The sequence below is a fragment of the Cryptomeria japonica genome, chromosome 11 (genome assembly GCF_030272615.1).
Source record: "Cryptomeria japonica chromosome 11, Sugi_1.0, whole genome shotgun sequence".
NCBI classification, from domain to species: Eukaryota; Viridiplantae; Streptophyta; class Pinopsida; order Cupressales; family Cupressaceae; genus Cryptomeria; species Cryptomeria japonica.
The window spans coordinates 671,115,673-671,127,993 of record NC_081415.1 but is presented as its reverse complement, the minus strand read 5'-3'; the positions used below and the strand labels follow the sequence as shown (position 1 = coordinate 671,127,993).

Here is a 12,321-nt window from a genome sequence, read left to right as displayed (position 1 = left end):
TTCCTCCAGGGATAAGGCTCTAATAAATTACACTCATCCCTCTTCTTAGATTTCTTGTGACTTTTCTTCTTCAATTTTTATCATTTTATACATGTTTTTGATCTCACTTATAGTTGAGCATTTAGCATGTCATATTCAAATACCTCATTCAATCTATCATGTCTTTAAATAACATTAATGGCTATTATGTTGCTCATCATTATGTGACATTGGTAGCTCATTTACTGGGGGCTCATTGTCATTCATGATGGTACAATTTCAAGTGCAATCATATTTTTGAAGCAACATAATAGCCTAATTTTTCTATGTTATCTCTTGTTCCTATGGGGTAATAGTGTGGAAATATTGATCATCTTTTCTTTAGAGTCCTCTTTTCCTAGATATGGGAGAAGATGTGTATTCTCTTTCTTATCCTACCCACTTCTCGTGAAGAGCATTTTACATACACTAATGTCTTGCTTGCATGAACTCATGTGAGTATGTAGTACATTTTGCTTATGTCTAAATCTCTCCCTAGAAGATTGTGTAAGTCCTTCTCATTGTCCTTATCCTTGGGAGGCAATGATCTTTCCTTATTTTTATCTAAGGATCCACTTTTCCCTATTTCGTGGATGGTGTGAACTTTATTATTTGATCTTATTCCTTGTATGCATTTGTTGTTGTTTGTTCAAGGATTCTCTCTTACAAGAGGTGTAAGTCCTTGACTACAACCTCTTTTGCACTTGGTAAAATACATCCATAATGAATTCACTCCCCCAATTGGGTTAAAAAGAGCGTCATCCTTAACTTTCACCTCGCAAAAGAGGGAAGTATTGCATTCTTATTCTCTTCTTTGTCTTATTCTAGAAGATGTTATATTTGTCTAAGACAATTCCTCTCGGGGATATGTATCTTTTGTACAAAGATCTCTTCTCCTCTAAGGATCTCCTTTACACATACTACAAGATATCCCTTTTTTACAACTATCTTATCCTTGCTTAAAGAGTGCGAAACTCTCTTGCTTGGATCTATGACATTGTTGCATTTTTGGGGTATCTTCTTTTGTGATGAAGGTAGGTATCCTTGTTCTACTTTGCTTATGACATAAACATTACACTTTTTGAGAAATGGGTCATTCTCGGAACCAGAGCACAGACTCTTAGAGCGAGATGTCTCCATTTTTCTTTTACGCAAGGTGATTATTCTCGGAACCAGAGCACAGACTCTTAGAGCGAGATGTCACGCTTTTGTACTATACATATACAGGTTGTAGCATACTCGGGCATAGACTCCTATGAGATGCTTCTAACCTCACTTACACACACATGCATGAGGTTGAGTGGAACTAGTGGCATAAGGCTAGACTTTCTCACTCTCCTCCCTTACATGGATCACCTAGACAGACTCTAGGGGCTAGTTTTCCATGTCCTTTTTTCCATGGATCACCTAGACAAGATCTAGGGGCGAGAAGTCCATGTTTTCTCTCTCACTATTCTTCTCATGGATCACCAATGGGTGTATTCATGCCTTTTTCCTTTCTTTTCTTCTCTTTGCATTTTGTTTCCATTTACATCCTTCATCTTGTGTTAGAGAACTCTCAAACCCTCGCACTCTTTGTTGTGTTGGAATTGAGATTTAGTCCTCTTTCTTACCAAATAATTCTCCATTAGTTTTTGATCTCATATCAAATCTTTTTGTGAGCATTTGTCATCAATTTTCTTTAACAATTCGAAGTGGTAAACATGATACCCTGTTTCAACTCACTAAAATTAGCAAGCCGAAACAGGGGGGGGCATATAGCTACCCTCGAATTTTCATCACCTTCCTTAGTAAGCATTAGGTGATTTTGTGATCTAACGTGTGTTTTGTAGGGTGCGGTTCCTAACTGTGTACTGCAGATACCGCTGGGGGCTTCGTTTGACAGACTTATGGATATATCCTTTTTCAAATAATGTTTACTTTTCTGTACTTTAGCTTGCATATGCACGTAGTGTTCATATGACCGCTAAAGTGGGGGCTAAATGTAGCGTCGTAAATTGTACGCACTTGCTAGGGTGGTACAATTTCACACCTAGTTTAGCACCCGCCTTGGCACATTTTGCATTTTGCATTTCATTTCCCCTTTAGCACTTAATTAATTAAATTAATTAGGTCTAAGGTTCTATTTTATCATCTCCCATATCATAAAGTTGGGCCCTTTTCATTAAAGTGTGCCCCTTTCATTTTATTCCTCTAATACATCATTTAATCAAAACCCTAATTAGGTCCTATTTCGAACTTGGGGGCTTGATTTCGAGGGTCAAAACATCTCAAAATCACCTGTAACTTCGGGATTCTCTCTAAAATCATCATATCCGATGGCCCTGAAAATTTGGTGAAAAGTTGTCGGGACCATGGCGCCCGGAGTGCACATGGTCCCGGACATTTTTCCCGAAATTTTAGGAGCGCGATCCAATCATAAAATAAAGCTTAACCCCAAGAAATTGGTGGGAGATTCAATCTCTAGGTCGGCCAAAAGACGAAATTACGACCTAGGGTTTCATATATAAGAGCTCTCTTTCTTCATTTGAAAGGATCCGAAAATTTTGGCTTTCAAGGACCTTCTATGCAGCGAAAGAGCAGATCTTTGAAGACTTCAACAACATTCAACATCCATCTATCAAGCATTTATCAATTTCATTCATCCATTTAGGGCTTGGAAGACATTGAAGAACAATAGGAGATTACCGACTGAAGATTGGCTTGTACTCCTCCCTTGAGGGTTGGGTATGATTTCATGTTGTTTTCGTGTCTTTGCATAAGCTTCAATATATCCTTTATTCATGCTTTAGATCACTTTGCATCTTGATTTGGAGCATTTACATTATCATTTACAAGCAATTAGGGTTTACTCTCTAGGTTGCTCTAGTTTGCTTTCTTGCATTTTAGGATCTTGCACACACACAAGGTCTGCACACACACTACTTTTACAATACAACTTGGCTATTCGTGGAGGTGGAAATCACCAAAGCGGGGGTTTGACTAAGGCAAAACCCTATATAGCCGCCCACCATCCCTTTTCAGATATAAGTGCAGGTTTCGGAATTCGGAAGACGCCGCAAGTTGCAGATCCGGAAGAAGCAAACCGAGACAGAACTTCACACCAAATTCCAGCCTAGAAAGCTAGGACAGGGGCGTGGGGCGCCCTGGTCCTACCAGGACAGGGGCGCTGGGTGCCCTGGTCCTTCTGTCAGACAGCAACTTTCAGCAACTTTCTGACAACTTTTCAGGTTGCAAAACAGCAGTTTCAGGAGCAGAATCAGGACAGTGGCGCCCACGCCCCCGTCCTGAACATTTTCACTCATATTTTAACACCGGGTACGCATTTACATTCTTGCCTTGTCCTTGTGTTTACAGCTTTCCATTATTCAAGTTCAATTCTGCAATCTTGTTATTAGTTCATACTTGCACTTTGGGGTTAGGGATTGAACTTGCATCATTTTATCTATCATTTGCAACAAAGGAATAGAAATCCTAATAGGTAGCCCGTGGCTCTCTCTTCCACAAAAAGAAGTAGCCAATTGCGTGATACCTCTAGGCTCTTTCGTATTCCACAAATGTGTGATTGAAAGTGAGATTAGGGCATGTTTGCTTAGTTTCACTTTTTCCCCCACACAGTAAGATATGGGACTGAGCACACTCTAAACATTGGGAACAATTAATCAGAATATAGATAAAGATTAATTCTAATTCATTGAAATTTTATTCATTAAGTATGCTTCATATATGAGGCCCGATAATGTTTGTATATAGAATTTAATAACAATTTTAACATAGACTGCAATACTGTATAATAGTAATATTTAATTCCATAACAGTGGCAGACAGATCTGTCTGCCCTCTTACCAGCCCCTAGATATATTAATAACTAATATTTTCAAGCAGGGGTAGTAATTAATAATTATAGAATTGGCAATTAATAAATACATAAATTATTGGTAACATTATTTAATTCATTTACTATTATGTATACATATACTCATATCAGAATTAGGAATAATATTGGGTTATAACTATAGAGATTGATATGACAATAGATATTAATAAAATAATTATAATTAATATCTTTTGGAAACTGATAATTCATATAACTAGTAATTAATTAATATGTAAATGATTTACAAATGAATCTGAATAAGACTAATTATCAAGTAAGGTAAATTAGCAAGTACTTGATAGACTAAAGAAAGATAGAATATCACAGATTTGTTTCATGTTAAGATACACTTGATTCTTAACCAATCTAGTTTAAGTCATAAGTATATGGAAATAGATTAATTATGGTTAAAGGAGGCCTAACCTTAGTAGGGGACATTACAGTCTCCTCTGCACTTCTACACAAAACACATCTGCTCGAACCTTGATAACCCATCCTTTTGAACCATCCTTTTGAATTCATCTATCATTAAGATTTTCTTTTGAATTGCAGCCCACGCGAATGTGCCCGCTTTAGGTAAACAAAATTTGTGCCAACGGAAGTGTATTGGCAGTTGTGACTCCTCTCTTTCCAATTCTCCAATCAAGAAACTATAACCGTCCTTGGTATTATACTGTCCTGACTTAAAGCCACTCCAAAGTACAGTGTCTTGCCCTTCCCTCACAGACACAGATCTGCTATGAAGGATCTACTGCAACAAAGACACTTCCTCCCTAGGTAATTCCAAGGAAGACAGGTCCTTCCAAGTCCATCTTATCAAACCATCCACTACTATCACCTCCATGTAGTCTCTCACAAATATACCGCAACTTTGCTTGAGGAAATCCTTTGTACCGTCCATCTCAACTAAGCTATCTAAGCTCGCATATCCACACCAAGAGTCTTTCCAAAATAGGGCGGAGCATACATCATGGATGTCCCAAGTGAGGTAATCCAAGATCAATGGCCTGCAATCTTTCATAAAATTCCATACTCTCGATCCTTGGGGGGGATAAGAGATGGTGAGAATGCCTAATGTGCCATTATCCTCTAGATATTTGTTTTCAACGATTTTGGCCCACTTTGTGGGTTTTTGAACATTTTCCACACCAATTTGGCTCCCAGAGCCTTACTTTGGAGATTCAACTGCCTTATTCCTACCCCTCCAGCTTCTCTAGATTGACATATTTTGTCCCGAGAGATCAAAGCTACTCTGTCTTTTTCAGAATTGCCTTGTCAAAAGAATTTTCTCATTTTTGGGTTCAAATTCTGATTTACTCCAGCTGAAAGAAATAGGCGGGATGACATATAACTTGGACTAGTTGAAACTTGAAATGACAGCCTTTAACATAGTTATCCTACCTGCCCAATAAAGCCATCGACCGCTCCATGACGTCATACGGTTGGAGACTTTTTCACAGAGGGGATCCCAAAGTTTAGTTGTTCTAATTCCTCTACCCAGAGGTATTCCAAGGTAAGTACAGGGTAATTGTCCATTCTTGAACCCCAGTAGCCTAGTTATTTCTTGCTCTTTCTGGGCTGAGGTGAAGAAGAACAGAATTTCGGATTTGTTCGCTCCTACTTCTTGTCCTAATGCCTTTGAATATAGACTCAAAAACTCCTTGATTTGCCCTGCCTCCTGTCTCTTAGCTGGCCCAAAGAAAAGTGTGCCATCAGCAAACTGCTGATGAGAAAAATTAATAAAAAATGCCAGTTGCAGTTGATGTAAATCTGACTTTTTTGGAAGTTAAAACCCTTGTTGAAGATAAAAATTCTACTTGAAATTAGACTCCCTGCTAAAAGTTGATTGAAGACTTGCTGGAAGTTGATGAAAACCGATCAACCTTGTTCCTAAAAGCCCCTTCAAAAGATTGTTCTGCTGAAAGTGTTGCTGCCAAACATGAAAACCTAGCTGAAAGTATAGATAATGCTTGAAAGTCAAAGAGGATCACAGGAAAATATGAAAGACCTGCTGAAATCAGACACCCTGCCAAAAATTTACAGTATTAACCCTCTGAAAAGACAGCTGCCCCTGCTGATATGACAAAGACTTTGAACTAAATCTACTGCTATTAATCCAATCAGCCAAGTTTTGGATGGAAACAAAGTGAAGGATGAATGAATAATGGAAGGAGGTTTATCTACGCACACAAAAGTATCTACTATTTTCAGTCCCTTCATTAACATTATCATAGCATACTCTTTCGCTTTTTGTTTTTTATCAAACAATTTTGAGTTTCCTTCAATAAGGAGTGCCTATTAGCAGATCCAGCTTTGTTTTCAAAAGTTATGCCCCTTCATAAGAAGGCAAACAACTTTATATGGCACACATGAGTTTTGCATCGAAACCAGTTAGCCTCTTTAGCAGGCATGCTCCAATGTACATCGATGCAAATTATGCCCTGTCAATTGTCACAGTCTCCTCTTTGTGGCAGACACTCTTCTACACCATTGCAGACTTCATGTTTTAGAAACTCATTTCTCCTGCCTCAAGGCATGCTCTAGTAAATAGTGTTTGCAATTTTGTCTTTACATCAAAACCAGCAGTCCTCTTAACCAATGGTATGCACCTTAACATGCCTTTGCAGATTTTGTCTTTTGAAAGTTTTGTTTCTATGTTCAGGGGTGCATGCTTGTTAATGGGCTTACAATTTTTTGTTTTCAAACTTTACGTTGAACCTCAAATTCGCACACACCAATATGCTATCTTGCATATCTTTCAAAACCTTGAAATCTGCTTCTCCCTTATAATGTGCACACTTTTGTATGCCACTGCAAATTTTTGTTTTCTTAACCTCGTTGCACTTCATGATGGTATACCTACACATTTTAATTTTTTTACCTTCACTCTAGCATGTACCCATACAAATGAGATACAAATTTTTTAATTAAAATTGTGTTCAACTTCATTTTAGCACACACACTCTAACTAGGCAACCAAACTAGGGCATTTCTCCATCATTTGAACTCCGTTATTTGCCTTCCAAACGTGTTTGAAAGCTCTTTCCATTACCCTACAAAGACATAGACGAAAGACGACAAAAACAAACATAGATGACCATGACCAAGCGTTTGATGCATAACTAATGATTGAGGAAACAACAAGATTTTAGCTTGAAATGTGACTCAATGTAAAAAAGAATTGTACGGTTACCCATACAACAATTAACAAATGTATACACCACACCCTAATTCTAGTTCACCGAAATCTCTTGATTGTTTTCTTCAAATTCTAATCTTCATGTACTTAGTTTTCCAAGTTCTTTCTTCTACACCTCTGCTTTCCTTTTTATCTAGTCTTGATCTGCAAACTTTTTTTTCTCCTTCAGCTACTCTCTTTCATCCTGATGATGGATCATGGAGTGTGATTCAAAACGTTGATGCAAAAATTCTCGACACAGTTGAATCTAGAAATCAGTTTCAATAATCACCTGTGTTCTTTTGTTTGCAGTCATCTCTTTCATTCCTTGTTGATCCTCCTGGTTGGTTTTGGGTTTGTTACAAGAATCCTGGGTAATGGTTTCAATTTACCATGTCTTCTCCATTTCAATCCCATGTGGGTTGCAGCCTCTCGGGCTTATTTATTTTATTACTGAGGAAAATCAGTTTAATTTGAACCTAAATGTCGAGTTCATTACACTCAATTGCATTCCCCGTTGCACATGATTCTTCATCACACCCCCTTTGCCCATGTTGGTCACTTTTGGACACAAGCAAGAACCCAGACCCAAACTGGTTCACTCACCCCAGTATAAACTTAGCATTCATTTTAGCTGTGTTGCCTCATTCCTTTTGATTTTAGACTTGTCCTAGCTTATGCCATGTTTGATCTTTAGGTCTCGTCTCAAAGGGTTAATCATTGTTTGCTCATTAGTTTTGTCTTCAAGACCCTCTCAGACCTGAAATGATTTTAGGTTAAGGTTTATTATCCCACACCCAATTTCACCTTGTTTACCTTTGGCTTTTGCCCTCAAATGCCAAATTGGGGAACCCGGGTATATCTATTTCACATTTGAATCCATATTGGAACAAAAATCTGACGAACTTTGGTCTTTTGCCTCCAAGAGAACCTAGACACAAAATCACTATACGCCTAGTTATCTTTTGCATTTGTTTCCTTGTTTTTAGCTTGGCTTGTTCCTTCAGACCCAAAGTGGGTTTTGATCTGGTTTATTTGTTTTCCCATCTAAGTTTTGCCTTGCCAGACTTTGGCCTGTTTTAGATCCCAACCCAAACCTTTAGATCCTAGCTTATATTTGCTTCACATATGAAGCAGTTTTGCACCTAGTTTTCCCATTTTCATCTCCTTTTTGCAGTGAGCTTTCTTCAGATATATATAGGGATTTGAATTCTTACTTCAATGGTGACTTACCCAGCAAAATTGCTAAATGTGTTCCATTCCAGTGATCCTCGCGTCGTGGGATGCCTCTACATGGCATCCCAGACATAAGCTTTAAACAAGATTAGCCATAGGAGCCTGTATCCGAAATTCTCTTTGCACAAATTTTTTAATTAACTTTGTATCAGATTTTCCGAAAGCAATTTTTAGACTTTTCTCATCCTTTTTTCCTCAAATGCATCCCGGATCCAAAGTTAATTTACTATCCAGGGTTTATTTTCTTTTGCATCCAGTGTTATTGCCTAATCGGATTCCATAGTGAACTAAGGTAAATAATTGTTTCATTCTCCCATGTTTGTGGTGGAGAAGCCAGGAAAGATAATAGTCTAAGCCAAAAATGATATTGGACAGTCAGGTTTTGATATGCCATGCAAGTGTCAAGGGTTTGAAAGATTCAGCTCCCAAGTATGTGCCTTTCCCTGGTTGGTTAATTATATTTGCTTTCTTTGTACTGATAATGTTAACCTGTGTTTCGAAATTAAATTGCTCCATGGTTTCTCCAGATTTAAATGGTTTTCTTTACATGTAGGAGTTGTAACAAACTAGTCTGGAGGCATCAAGGAGATGCAAAACACCAAGAAGCTTCTGAATTCAGTTGCAAGCAACCAAAAGACTGAAATCCTAAAGAATTGGATTATCATCCACACGTAATCAGGAGTAAGTCTAAGGCAGTTTCACCCATCTGCCATGTTTGAGATGTTTCTCCATGGTGTGAAAGGCCTTCTTGTCTTGTAGAGCTGGTTGAAGTTTATTGCAAATCTGTTGTGACCAGATATGATCTGCTTGTGACCTCTCTGGATACCTGTCAGTGTTATTGTGGGTTGTGTTTATCCATGTCACCTCTCCCTAAAGCATAGATACTGTGGATTGGCAATGTCGTTGTTTGATTGACAACACTGTCTTGTTTCCTGATGCAATTTGGAAAAGACTCTCTTAAGACTGAAATGAATGTCATATCCATATTGATTTTAGACATTGTACATTGATTGGAATTGCGAAAAAAAATTATGTAAAGCACTAACAAATAAGAGAACAGACTACTAAATAAAAATATCGTGATGTGGAATAAAGGAATTTTGAACTTGACACAAATATTTGAGCTGTATAAAATAAACGAGAATATTTTCATCATGAATATGTAGACTTATGGTGGCTTTAATTAATAGATGTTGTAAAATACAAAGTAGATATGAATAAAGGAATTTTGAATTTGACACCAATATTTGAGTTGTGAAAGAAAAAACAAGAAGAATATTTCCATCATGAATATGTAGACTTATAGTGGTCGCCTTAATTAATAGATATTGTAAAATACAGAGTAACTGTAACTGGTCACATCAATTATAAACGGTATTCCAATGAAAACGTGGAGATCACGCAGGTTAACTTTAAACCATTCCGTAAAATTATGTGAGCAGATAGTCCAAGCTACACCCACCAGACCAATCCCACTAAAGATCAAAAAATAGCAAAATTCAATCTGAGAAAGAAAGCAAACACTTCAACCACCCATGCAAACAAGAGGATTAAGAGGGTTAATGGCAAAATGGAACAAATACCATGATTATGACCCATGTTTGAGCAACATTAGGAAAGCTCCCTGTGTATAATTCAGCCATGTTATCTCGAGCCGCACCTAAACAAAAGCAAATGCAATTCCCAGGCAGGTGCGGATAAAGCTGGGTGCAATTCCTTGGGAAAGGAGCTTCAACAGAACCCCTTCGGCATGCTTTCACGCCTAAAGGCGTTCAATTGTGATGGCAGGTGAGTGTTGCAATCTACCATTCAAAAGAACGTGGAAAGTGTCTGAGCAGGATAATTTTCTTCTACTCCTGAATCCTAATACCTACTTCAACCACCCTACTTCACAGGTTCAACACCCATGCCAAGCAAATTAGGCCTCGTGAGCCTCGACCATAAACCCAATTTTTACAGAACAAATGCAGAAGAATTCCCCCTTAAGGCAACCCTTACTCCGTTCATCTTAAGGTAATAGGCAACGATATAGAATGCAAAATAAAGCTGCAAAAAAGTTTCTAAAATGACCCACATCACATTAAAATCTAAATGGTCAAAACTATTACAATTTGTCTCCAAAAACTTATGGCAGTTTACGAACCAGAAAATTAGAATTAAAAAACATCAACTAAAAACTCAAAAATTCAACAAAATATTAAAGACCTGACAAACATCTTCAAAACTTAATTCGAAAAGCATAAATGAAAGTTTACCCTCATCTCCTTATTTCCAAAGAAGGTGTCAAACAGCTTGCGAAACGCCTGTCCCATTTTTTTATCAAATAAATTTCCCTCCCTCTGCTGTGCGATCGGCTGAAGGCTTAAAATATCTGATAAACGGAAAAAACGAAAACCAGTTGTGTTTCTTGTTGGTTTATTTTTCCTTTTTCTACAGTACAAAATGTTGCGTGATTGTGAGTCTATGTATCTTTTTCTCTTCTATTTGATCGGGCGATTCTTCTTGCTAATCTCTGATTTTCTTTCGCTTTATGGTACATTTTGAATTTCGATTTTTTATAATAAGAATGAAATTGTAGCTCAATTTTGCGCAAAAAAGGTTGCTTTCAAATGGCCCACATTGTCGGAGTTTTATTCAACTTGTGCGAGCCAGTTTCAGAAGCTGAAATTTAACGGCCGCCTATCCATGGTCAAAGTTTTATGAAGACTCCGAGGTATTATTGAATAGGCGTGACTTGGAATTTTATACTTAAAAATACGAGTCATATTTTTTATTCAGTTTTTTAAATTTTAGGATGATATTTATTTTCTACGAAGCATGTATCTAGATAAGCTTTAATACTAATGGTTGCTAACAAATATTATAGTTTTTTTAATAAGTAATTATTAAAAATTATAATATGGTCAAATTTAGAATACTATCTTAGTTTTACAAATATAATGGTGGTTCTCAGTTTTATCAATGAGAAAATATTATTGATTGAAAAATATCAACAAATTATTGTTGAAGATATCAATCATTTATGTAAGAACAATCTAGACAAAATGTTTCATTCTTAGTTAACAAGCATAACAACAATACTTCTAGACACAAACTATTGTTTATTAAACATAATATATTTTATAAAATTACATCTTAAATTATAGTCTAAGTGTAGGCTAGAATATGGTACACTTATTAAACAAATTTTAAGCCCCAATTGATAGTTATTATGCTAATCACTTATGTAAGAACAATCTAAACAAAATGTTTCATTCTCAGGTAACAAGCAAAACAATACTTCTAAATATAAACTATTGTTTATTAAACATAATATATTTTGAAAAATCACATCTTAAATTATAGTCTAAGGATAGGCTATAATACGGCGTACTCAAACAATTTATAAGCCTCGATTGATAATTATTCCTAATAAGCATTAGAACGATACTATTTTAAAGAGCAAAATGCTATTTTATGGATGTAAAGAGGGGTATTTATAAATTAGACTTATGAGGAATAAATTCTTTTTTATTTCTCCGGTTTGAAACGATACTTCTTCCTATCTATTTTTTGGGAAAAATATCTATAGAAATTGGCCTTGGACAATTTCTTTGTGAAGATATATGGATATCCAAAGATAAACAGCTCAAAGGATCTAATCAAATTGTATGGAAGGATGACACAACTTAAATTAGTTGTCCACCTTGCTAAGAACATCCCATTGTTAATGAATCAATGTAACTCCTTCCTTGAGGATTATGCTCATCTCATTGAATAATTGAGGGTAAAAAGGTGGAACAAAATGAGATATTGGTCAACTTCAATGTTGTATCCCTATTTACCAAAGTCTCAACAATGGCTCCATTGAAATTATACAACACTAGCAAGGCAAAAAAAATCAATAACCCAATTTTCATCTCTCAAAGTTAGCAATTAATATGTTAATGAGATTATTTACCTAAAATAGCCCCCACTTTATCATGAATACCAACATATAATGTAGGAGTTGAAGATTAGCTCAACACCCCAA

The 12,321-nt window shown here is 36.6% G+C and overlaps 1 protein-coding gene across 1 annotated transcript in view; it reads right to left on the bottom strand.

The window, feature by feature from the left end:
* LOC131070702 (uncharacterized) overlaps window positions 1–10,928 on the bottom strand; it is a 58,510-nt gene extending 47,582 nt beyond the window's left edge. Inside the window, exon 1 of the mRNA XM_058006307.2 lies at window positions 10,565–10,928. Within this exon, the coding sequence (XP_057862290.1) occupies window positions 10,565–10,621 (57 nt within the window). The 5' untranslated portion in view covers window positions 10,622–10,928. The remainder of the gene's footprint in view (window positions 1–10,564) is intronic.
* Between the last annotated feature and the right edge of the window lie 1,393 nt (window positions 10,929–12,321).